General features: G+C 50.8%; 1 protein-coding gene across 1 annotated transcript; it reads right to left on the bottom strand.

The window, feature by feature from the left end:
• Positions 1–482: 482 nt before the first annotated feature.
• Positions 483–9,744, bottom strand: LOC128848085 (zinc finger protein 436-like). Its single transcript, XM_054047851.1, has 5 exons — positions 9,481–9,744; positions 7,350–7,437; positions 6,686–6,812; positions 5,256–5,369; positions 483–4,939 (listed from the first exon to the last, which is right to left on the bottom strand). The coding sequence occupies exons 2-5, from the start codon at positions 7,404–7,406 to the stop codon at positions 3,663–3,665; spliced, it is 1,575 nt and encodes a 524-aa protein (XP_053903826.1). The 5' UTR covers positions 7,407–7,437; positions 9,481–9,744; the 3' UTR covers positions 483–3,662.
• Positions 9,745–10,106: the final 362 nt, after the last annotated feature.

Here is a 10,106-nt window from a genome sequence, read left to right as displayed (position 1 = left end):
GTGGACGCGGTCCGCCGACTTAATGCACTTAGAGCATTTTATGTGGGGACACACACAATTGACTGTATAAAAACGATTTCTATAAAACCGACTGTGATGGGTTGGATCACAAAAACCCCCTTGGGAGCTGCCACCCGATGTGCAAAGACTACCCCCGCTTCTGCTTTCCCTGCCAGCTCAGGACTCCAGCACCCTGTCTTGCTGAGCAGGACACTCCCGTCTGGCTCCAGACACAGATCCAGGGTATGAATCACTTGTCCCAAAGCTGCAAGTTTACCTGAAAACAGCTCGCAGTAGTGTGCTTGTCTTTAGCACTCAAATGCCGACTCCCAATGGGGTCTAAACCCAAATAAATCCGTTTTACCCTGCAGAAAGCTTGTGCAGGGCAAACTCATAAATTGTTCGCCCTCTATAACACTGATAGAGAGATATGCACAGTTGTTTGCTCCATCAGGTATTAATACATACTCTGAGTAAATTACTAAATAAAAAGTAATTTTATTAAATACAGACAGTAGGATTTAAGTGGTTCCAAGTAGTAACAGACAAAACAAAGTAAGTCACCAAGCAAAATAACATAAAATGCGCAAATCTATGTCTAATCAAACTAAATACAGATAATCTCACCCTCAGAGATGGTTCAGTAAGTTTTTTCTCAGACTGGACACCTTCCAGGCCTGGGCACAATTCTTTCCCCTGGTACAGCTCTTGTTGCAGCTCAGGTGATAGCTAGGGGATTCTTCATGATGGCTCCTCTCCCCCTCTCTTCTCTTCCACCCCTTTATATATCTTTTGCATAAGGCGGGAACCCTTTGTCCCTCTGGGTTTCCACCCCCCCCCCCCCCCCCCACTGGAAAAGAACCTGGTTAAAGATGGATTCCAGTTCAGGTGACATGATGACATGTCACTGCAAGACTTCATTACTCACTTGCCAGCACACACATATAAAGGAAGACTCACAGGTAAATACAGCCATCTGCAGACAATGGGAGTCATCAAGATTCCAAACCATCATTAATGGTCCACACTTTACACAATTACAATAGGCCCTCAGAGTTATGTCTTATACTTCTAGTTTTAGATACAAGAGTGGTACATTTCTACAAATAGGATGATCACACTCAGTAGATTATGAGCTTTATAATGATACCTTACAAGAGACCTTTTGCATGAAGCATATCCCAGATACATTACATTCACTTATATTTTTATAAAACAATATAGACTGCACAACGTCACACCGTCTTCTATAAATTCAACCTAATTTCATAGTGTAGACATACCCTAAACAATTACTGGCCACTTAGCTGGTGTGCAGGTGCCATTGTCTCTGAGGAGCTCATCTGTGGGCGTTTTCCAGCTTTACAGCATGTAACAAACATACAGCAAACTCTCAGAGCTCCATGGACAGTGCTGATAGACACATTTTAATGGGACATTAATATTCAGCAGGCAATGACTTTTCCTATGATACCTCACAAGACGTACTTTGGAGAAGATTTATCATTTTGTAAACGTGGTGCCCATAATAGTGTAGACCAGTGGTTCTCAGATGTGTTTCATTGTCCCTCCATTCTTTGTCTCTGTGGTTATATAGGCCCCCACCCTTAAAAGCACATATCTTACCACCTAGCTCTAAAGGCAGAGTAGTTGCTGGCGCTGTGCACAGCTCTGAAGGTCTCCAATAGCAGCACAGAAGTTAGGGTGGCCACGTGAAAAGTGATATTCAACAATATCGCTGTTCACAGCAGACCTATCACCCCACTGACACCCCTACTTCTGTGCTGCTGCTCCACCTGGGTTTGAGAGCCTGAGCATTGATCCCCAACTCCCAGCTAGGCCTGTTCCTTCTTCATGAGCCCCAGCCAACTCGGCCCGACAACCAGTGCTCTTTAAAAAAAAACCAAACAACCCACACTGATCACGCCTCCCTTGACACATTCCTGTGCCTCCATTGGGAGACTCTGCCCACACTCTGAGAATTGTTAGTGCATAGAGTCACTGTGGGGATTGGTAGCCAAGATGGTAACACCTGATCCTTTCCGTCTCCGGGATCCACACAGAAAATGTCCGAGAAGGAGAGCGGAACAGATCCGATTAACATTAACGTTGCAAAACACATTTTGGTGATTTCAGCTATAAACATTCCCTCCATCCTTCAACCACTACCCCCAGCGAATTCAATGAGACTGAGCTGGAATTGGGCAGGTGGCATGGGCAACGGGTATAATCGCTGAATTATTGATCCCTGAATTAACAGAAGACAGGAACCCTTTCGATAGCTAAATATAGACAACTACAGTTACCCCTCTCAGAATCATAGAATATCAGGGTTGGAAGAGACCTCAGGAGGTCATCTAGTCCAATCTCCTGCTTAAAGCGGGACCAATCCCCAACTAAATCATCCCAGCCAGGGCTTTGTCAAGCCTGACTTTAAAAACCTCTAAGGAAGGAGATTCCACCACCTCCCTAGGTAACTCATTTCAGTGCTTCACCACCCTCCTAGTGAAAAAGTTTCTCCTAATATCCAACCTAAACTTTCCCCACTGCAACTGGAGACCATTACTCCTTGTTCTGTGATCTGGTACCCTTGAGAACAGTCTAGATCCATCCTCTTTGGAACCCAATTTCAGGTAGTTGAAAACAGCTACCAAATACCGCATCATTCCTCTCTTCTGTAGACTAAACAATCCCCGTTCTCTCAGCCTCTCCTCATAAGTCATGTGCTCCACCCCCCAATCATTTTTGTTGTCCTCCGCTGGACTCTTTCCAATTTTTCCACATCCTTCTTGTAGTGTGGGGCCCAAAACTGAACACAATACTCCAGATGAGGCCTCACCAATGTTGAATAGAGGGGAATGATCATATCCCTCGATCTGCTGGCAATGCCCCTACTTGTGCAGACCAAAATACCGTTAGCCTTCTTGGCAACAAGGGCACACTGTTGACTTATATCCAGCTTCTGATCCACTGTAATCCCAGGTCCTTTTCTGCAGAACTGCTGCCTAGCCATTCGGTCCCTAGTTTGTAGCAGTGAATTGTATTCTTTCATCATAAGTGCAGGACTCTGCACTTGTCCTTGTTGAACCTCATCAGATGTATTTTGACCCAATCCTCTAATTTGTGTACGTCCCTCTGTATCCTATCCCTACCCTCCAGAGTATCTACCACTCCTCCCAGTTTAGAGTCATCTGCAAACTTGCTGAGTGTGCAGTCCACGTCATCCTCCAGATCATTAATGAAGATACTTAACAAAACCAGCTCCAGGACTGACCCCTGGGGCACTCCGCTTGATACCGGCTGCCAACTAGGCATGGAGCCATTAATCACTACCCCTTGAGCCTGTCGATCTAGCCAGCATTCTACCCACCTTATAGTCCATTCATCCAGCCCATACTTCTTTAACTTGCTGGCAAGAATACTGTAGGAGATCATATCAACAGCTTTGCTAAAATCAAGTAATAACAGATTCATTGCTTTTCCCTCATCCACAGAGCCAGTTATCTCGTCATAGAAGGCAATTAGGTTACTCAGACATGACTTGCCCTCTTCTTCCAAGTCTTTAAAAATACACATTTACATTTCAAATTCTAGCTTATCTAAAGTGGACACTCTCTCTGAGTAAGTTACATGCAAGTTGCTTAACCCTTTCTTGCCATGTGTCACAGAAGTTTAGATCCTGTGTGGATTCTTCCATGTTTAATGAGGTCAGACCTCCATATGAAACTTTTCCCACAGTCCAAACACTTGTGGGGTCTTGCTCCTCTGTGGATTGCCTGATGGTGAACAAGGTTTGACCTCACTTTGAAACATTTCCCACAGTCCAAGCACTTGTGGGGTCTCTCTCCTGTGTGGATTGCCTGATGTTGAACAAGATTTGACTTTCTTATGAAACTTTTCCCACAGTCCAAGCACTTGTGAGGTCTTTCTCCTGTGTGTAATGCCTGATGATTAACAAGGTCTGACCTTTGTATGAAACTTTTGACACAGTCCAAGCACTTATGGGGTCTCACTCCTGTGTGTAATGCCTGATGTTTAACAAGGTGTGACCTTCTTATGAAACTTTTCCCACAGTCCAAGCACTTGTGGGGTCTCTCTCCTGTGTGGAGTGCCTGATGTTTAACAAGGTTTGACTTTCTTATGAAACTTTTCCCACAGTCCAAGCACTTGTGGGGTCTTTCTCCTGTGTGGATTGCCTGATGTTGAACAAGGACTGACCTTTGTATGAAACTTTTCCCACAGTCCAAGCACTTATGCGGTCTCGCTCCTGTATGTGATGCCTCATGTTTAACAAGGTGTGACCTTCTTATGAAACTTTTCCCACAGTCAAAGCACTTGTGCGGTCTTTCTCCTGTGTGGATAGCCTGATGACGAACTAGGTGTGACCTTCTTATGAAACTTTTCCCACAGTCAAAGCACTTGTGGGGTCTCTCTCCTGTGTGGATTGCCTGATGTCTAATTATTTGTGTCTTCGAAATGAAACATTCCCCGCATTCGAGGGATTGACAGGTTTTCTCTCCAGTGTGGCTGCTCCCATGGTTATTAAGATCTGAGAGCTTATTGAAGATTTCCCCATCGTCCAAGCAATGAAAGGGTTTCTCTCCAGTACAGATTGTCCGATGTGTCACAAGCTGTGATCTCACAATGTATTCTTTCCCACACTGAGGGTCGTGCCCGTCTGTCTCTTCCTTGGGATTTGTCTGCTGTGCTCTGGGATCCTTGTTTCCTTCCCCACCGGTAATAGATTCATCCACTCTCTTCCCTGGATGGTGTTCCAGAAGCCTCTCTGACCTCTGCCAGTTTCCCCAGGCCTTTTCCTGCTCCAAGCACTGGGAAAAATTCCCTTCAGCTCTTCCCACAAAGGTCCTCTGCAGTTCCACTTCCCCGGGAACTTCCTCATGATGATTCCCCTCCTCATTCTCACTCCCTCGCTCAGCACCTGCTGGGAGAGACACAATCCAGACAGGAGTCATTGTGCTGGGGAGAAAGAGGAAGAGCACCAAGGGGAAACCCAACATAAAGACTGAACAATTGGACTCCGCCTCCATATCCCACCCAAACACTCACAGGGAAGGAAAGCTGGGAAGCAAACTCCTGCAGCTAAGAGGCAGGATAGAATGGCGTGAGCTATGTCTGATGACTGCAGCCCTGTCCTGGCTGAGATGAGGAAGAACTGACGGCGCTTACTCACACCATATTTTGGGATTCTCAACGTCTTCCTTCATTCCCTAGATTGTTTCTGTGTCAGTCCTCACCTGTACGGGTGTATCTCGGAAGCCTTCTTTCTTTGCAGTCCCGGAGATCGGGCACCCATGGCTCTTCCCCTCCTTCCAGCCGGGTGATCAGCTCAGGTTTGGGAAGGGGGAATCCTGTGCAGAGGGTGGAATCAGACCAGATCAGGGTGCATGGAGCATTGGTGGAATATTTGTCAGAAAGGACATTCCGTGCGTGCAACCTGTGTCTGTGCTCTGCTGGAGGAACGTGGAATCCAAGAGGATGGGGAAACCGTCACTGAGCCCCCTTGTGCAGAGGATGTTGTCTGGGGAGGTGAGTTCAATTCTTACTACACCTTCACTAGGCGCTCCCAGGATCTGTGAACTCTGGGGGCCTTGCTGACTCACACAGAGCTCTGGACATATACCCCTGCCTCTTTTTAAACCTGCATAGCCCAGAGCCTTCCCATGGTTGGAGCTAGTCCCAGGGAGGGAGGTGAACAGGGATTGTATGTGCAGCCGAGAAACAACACAGACAGGACAATGCTGGATTTATTCCCCTTTGAAAGCTGGAGGGGTGGGGATGGTTTAGCTTGTCCCATTGAGTTTTGACACCCATGTCCCACTAGAGAGGGCACGGAGATGCAAGTCTCTCTCATACGGCAGCGGTACATTATGAAACCACTCGCCTCTGATCTAACTGACCAGGGAAGAACCTGTCCAGATTCCGACACGCAGACCGCACGGCTTCTAGTTAGGGTGACCAGATGTCTCGATATTATTGGTAGAGTCCCGATTTTAGGGGACTTGTCCCATCCCCCGACCTTACATTGGTCTGGAAGCACTTTCTCTCGATATAGGGGGATCATCTGGTGGAGGACGCAAGACGGCGCCACTCACCTCTTCTTCCCGGGCCCTGGGGCAGCGCAGCTGAACTCCCGGCGCTCGCCCGCCGGCCGGCAGCAGCCTACAGAGTGCCGAAGCCCCACTCCCATGGCACACACAGAGGCGGCGAGGAGGTCTGCACTGCGTTCTGCAGGGGCCAGGCTTGAAGGTGGCGGCAGCGGGCAGAGAGCCCACCTGCCCCTGCCTACCCAGCCCAAGCCGCACTACCTTAGGAGCCAGAGGGATGGGACCTGCCTGCTGGATGCTTCCTGGGAGCAGCTCCAGGTAAGGCTAGCACTGCTAGGACTCACCTGGCCCCCTGATGGGTCCCTCTGGCTGGGGGAGGGGTTCTGCATGTGCCCCCTCCCTCCCTGAGTGGGGAGGTGGAGACGGAACTGAGGCAAGCTGGTGTGTGGTGGGGGGCGGGGCGTGGAGCTGCCGGTGGGTTCTGAGCCCCCACCAATTTTTCCTGTGCTCTGGCGGTTTTTTTTTTTTTTTGCTCCCACACCCCCCACTGCATCCTGATATTTCACTTCTGTCATCTAGTCACCCTACTTCTAGTATCTGAGGCGACAGGAATCCCTTACCCAGCGAGGTCACCGTCTCGTAGTTCTCCTGCATGACGTCCCTGTAGAGGGCCCTCTGAGCGGGTTCCAGGAGTGCGCTCTGCCCCTGGGTGAAATACACAGCCACCTCCTCGAAGGTCACCGGCATCTGAAACACCAAAAGTCCCCCACTCAGCACCTGCTTCCCCAGCCACAATCCCACTAGTAACGCAGGAGGAAGGATAAAGAAATGGAAGTTCTGGGAGGGCCAGAGTAGCAGAAAGCCACCCCCACCATGCGTAGAGCAGCCAGGAGGCTTTAGGGGGTGGGAGAAGGTGAGAGCTCCTTGTCCTCCCCAGCACACGGAGCAGGGCAGGCTCTTCTCATTTCCCACACACCTGCCAGCCACAGGCTGATACGGGAAGCAGAGATCTGAGCCAGGGATAGGGAAAGGAATCCCAACACTTCCCTTCATATTTCACAGCAGCCTCAGGCTAGTGGGGTCTCACTCCAGCACTGGGAGCCTTGAAAATGTTCCCAGCCCTGTGCAAGGGGGTTATATCCTGTTTGAGAAATGGGGGAATGACCCGTCTCCCCTCCCCCGTCACCAATGGGCCCACTCAGAAAATCAGCAGGTTTATCACATCCTGTCTCCTCCCTGCCCCTGCCCCTGCCCCTGCCCAGGAGCTCCCTGAAAATCCCCTACCTGAGCTGGCTCCATCACAGACATTTCCCTTCCCTGTCTCCTGGAAGACGGGCCCATCTGAAGCAAAAGGTGGACGTGATTCCTCAGCCTGTCAGGGCAAGAGGGGCGATGGGGGAGGTTAAAAAAGGGGCTGGAGTCCATGTCACACTCCGATTTCCCCCCAGGCTCTTCAGACCCTCCCAGTAACAGTATCTCTGAGCCAAATGCTAGAAAAAAAGCAGAACTAAAGGGGCCACTTTGGGGGATTTCCCCACACTGCCGTGTAAACTCCTCTCCCTTAGGAGCAGCAGGAGCCCTCTGATGGCATCACCTAAAAAATGAGCTGCTCTGGACTCCCCCAGCAGCCCCCAGGGACAGGCAGGCAGAGGCTGATCCCATTGGCCCATCCACACTCCCTGCCTGCCCAGAGCAGCAGTGACTCCGGTGTGGCTGAGATGTGAATCCTGCCCCGAAATCAGACCAGGGCCCTGGGCGACCCCAAAACTCATGAGACCCAGACCCAGGGGAGGTTCTAGGAACCAGCAAAGCAAGCACCTGCTTGGGGCAGCCCATTTGCAGGGGCAGCAGCTGGCAGGGATCCAGCCTGGGAGCTGAGAGCCAACAGGGGGCCCTGGGAGCTGTAGTTCCTTGGTTAAGTCCCTGCCTATAGAGCCAGCCCTGGAGCAGGGAGAGAACTACATTTCCCAGCATTCCCTTGGCCACTATTAACAGGAAAGGGAGAGGGAGGGAGAGGGAGTATGGTAGCTGAAAGCTCATACTGCAGCTTGTTGTGCAGGGAGAGCTCCTTGCTAGAGCTGCTTGACAGTGTGAATGGGGAACAAGTATGCTGAAGGAGGAGAAGGCTTTCGCCCAGATATCCCCTTCAGAAGACTTCCCCAGACTGGATTAGGGATACGGGTGTGACCTCACCTTGCAGCCCCCAAAGAAGGAATTCAGTGGCCTAAATGGACAGTGCACCTCTCTATCTGAAACCTAGCAAGGGAGGTATGTGGATCCCACTAGAATTTAAAATGAAAAGTAAGGGAGGGGAGGCTCTGCTAGAGGACCTGGGCAGCTTTAGATACAGTATCAGGCACGTAGGAGGATTTCCACTTCTGAGCCATGGAAGCAGAAATTGACTTTTCCTTTCCAGATATAGCTAATATTCAGAAAGGGAATCTAGCACCTGCCTTCCAGATCTGAACACCTCAAAATTCAGGAGTGCTCAAGCTCAATTTGGGCAGCTGTCACTTCAATTCTCCCAAATCAAATATACTGATCCACTGTAACTTGCTGTAGAAAAAGTAGGATAAAATTGAGGAAGAAATGCTTCCCAGTGGTTTTTAGGACGGGAATTGCTATTTTCAACAGCCATTGATTTTTTTTTTTTTTAAGTTTTTTTGTTTGAAAGGAAGACAGTGATATCGCATTGGCAAATTCCCCACAGAAACAAAGAGTGGAACAAAGGAATAATAAAGGCACCTCAACTTTTCCTCATTGATGGAGGACAGGCTTATAGTATGCATCCAGATATCCTCCAATCACACAAGCTGAAAATGGTTCCACTTTACTGCAGTTCTGTTACCATATGGGAACCAATCCTGTCTGTGTTCTGTGCACATCCAAAATTCCTGCTGAATGACTCACCCTGGAAGCAAGTTATCAGTGACCCAGGGCTGGGGCGGATGGAGGGTTCAGGTGGAGGCGGGAGAGAGTCCAGGGCTGGTGTGGCAGAGGGTGAGGCTGGGGAGAGCCCAGGGCTGGGGCGCAGGGGGTGGAGCTGAAGGGAGTGGGGGGGAGCCATATTTTTTTTTGCTTGGGGCAGCAAAAAACTAGAGCCAACCCTGCACAGACCACACCACCCCAGGTGTGTCTGACAATAACACACTGGGAGCACGGTGTGGGTGTGGGGGCTGCGTTTTTGCCTCTGTCCCTCTCCAGTCTACCCACACACACCCTTCCCTCGCAGTGCCCCCCACTGACATATTCCCCCATTCCAACCTCACTGCCCTCAGCCGCAGAATCCCCCCCCGATCCCTCCATCTTCCCATCAGAGCACCCCAGCCCCCATCCCACCCTGCCCCCCGCATCCCCAGCACCCTCCTCCTCCCCCTGCAGCCCAGGTGTGCTGGGGCAGGCGGGTTTCTCTCACCTTCCCTCCGAGCGGGGCCCCCTGGGGCAGGGGCCGGGCCGGGAAGGGGCCTGGCCGGGCTGGGGGCTCTGCCCTGGGAGAGGCTCCTGGGGAGCAGCGGGAAGGGCCCTGCTGGAGATTCCCCTCTCCCGGCTGCAGCCCGGGCTCCGGGCTCCCAGCACCAGCCGCCGGGGCTCGGGGATCTCGCCAGGAGCCTGGAGCCAGAGTCCCCGCAGCGGCTGCGAGTCACTTCCTGCTGCCGGGCCTGAGCCCAGCGATCGCTCCCCCCAGAGCCGCCTCCCAGCTGCTCCTGGGTCCTAGCGATCAACCCAGCGCGCTGCAGCATCTCTGTGTCTGGCTCCTGTTCCACTCACAGGCTCTATGGTCAGAAGGCCCCATCATGAACATCTAGCCCAGGGATTCTCACGACCAAATTTGGTGGCCTCAGAGTGTGGCCAGAAACTCCTACTGGTGGCTGCTCTGACACTTTCCCCTAACATCCTAACTAACTTTACGAGAAACCAATAAATATGCGCAGAGGTAAGCGGGGGAAACGGTCTTACTATTGTGGGGAACTCTTCTAGCTTATACACCACCCTGATAGAATCGAATAGCAAAAGGAGCTGAGTCCTCGCTCCCACTCCCTT

The sequence above is a fragment of the Malaclemys terrapin genome, chromosome 13, assembly GCF_027887155.1.
Source record: "Malaclemys terrapin pileata isolate rMalTer1 chromosome 13, rMalTer1.hap1, whole genome shotgun sequence".
Lineage (NCBI taxonomy): Eukaryota > Metazoa > Chordata > Testudines > Emydidae > Malaclemys > Malaclemys terrapin.
This window is presented reverse-complemented; position numbering and strand designations above follow the sequence as displayed.

What these genes read in the sequence shown, in the direction of transcription:
- LOC128848085 (XM_054047851.1), bottom strand. Translation starts at nt 7,406, where the DNA reads ATGGGCCCGTCTTCCAGGAGACAGGGAAGGGAAATGTCTGTGATGGAG. An exon ending in CTGTGATGGAGCCAGCTCAG is followed by an intron (nt 6,813 to 7,349) that starts GTAGGGGATTTT and finishes TTGGTGTTTCAG; the next exon opens with ATGCCGGTGACCTTCGAGGA. An exon ending in CGAGACGGTGACCTCGCTGG is followed by an intron (nt 5,370 to 6,685) that starts GTAAGGGATTCC and finishes CCCTCTGCACAG; the next exon opens with GATTCCCCCTTCCCAAACCT.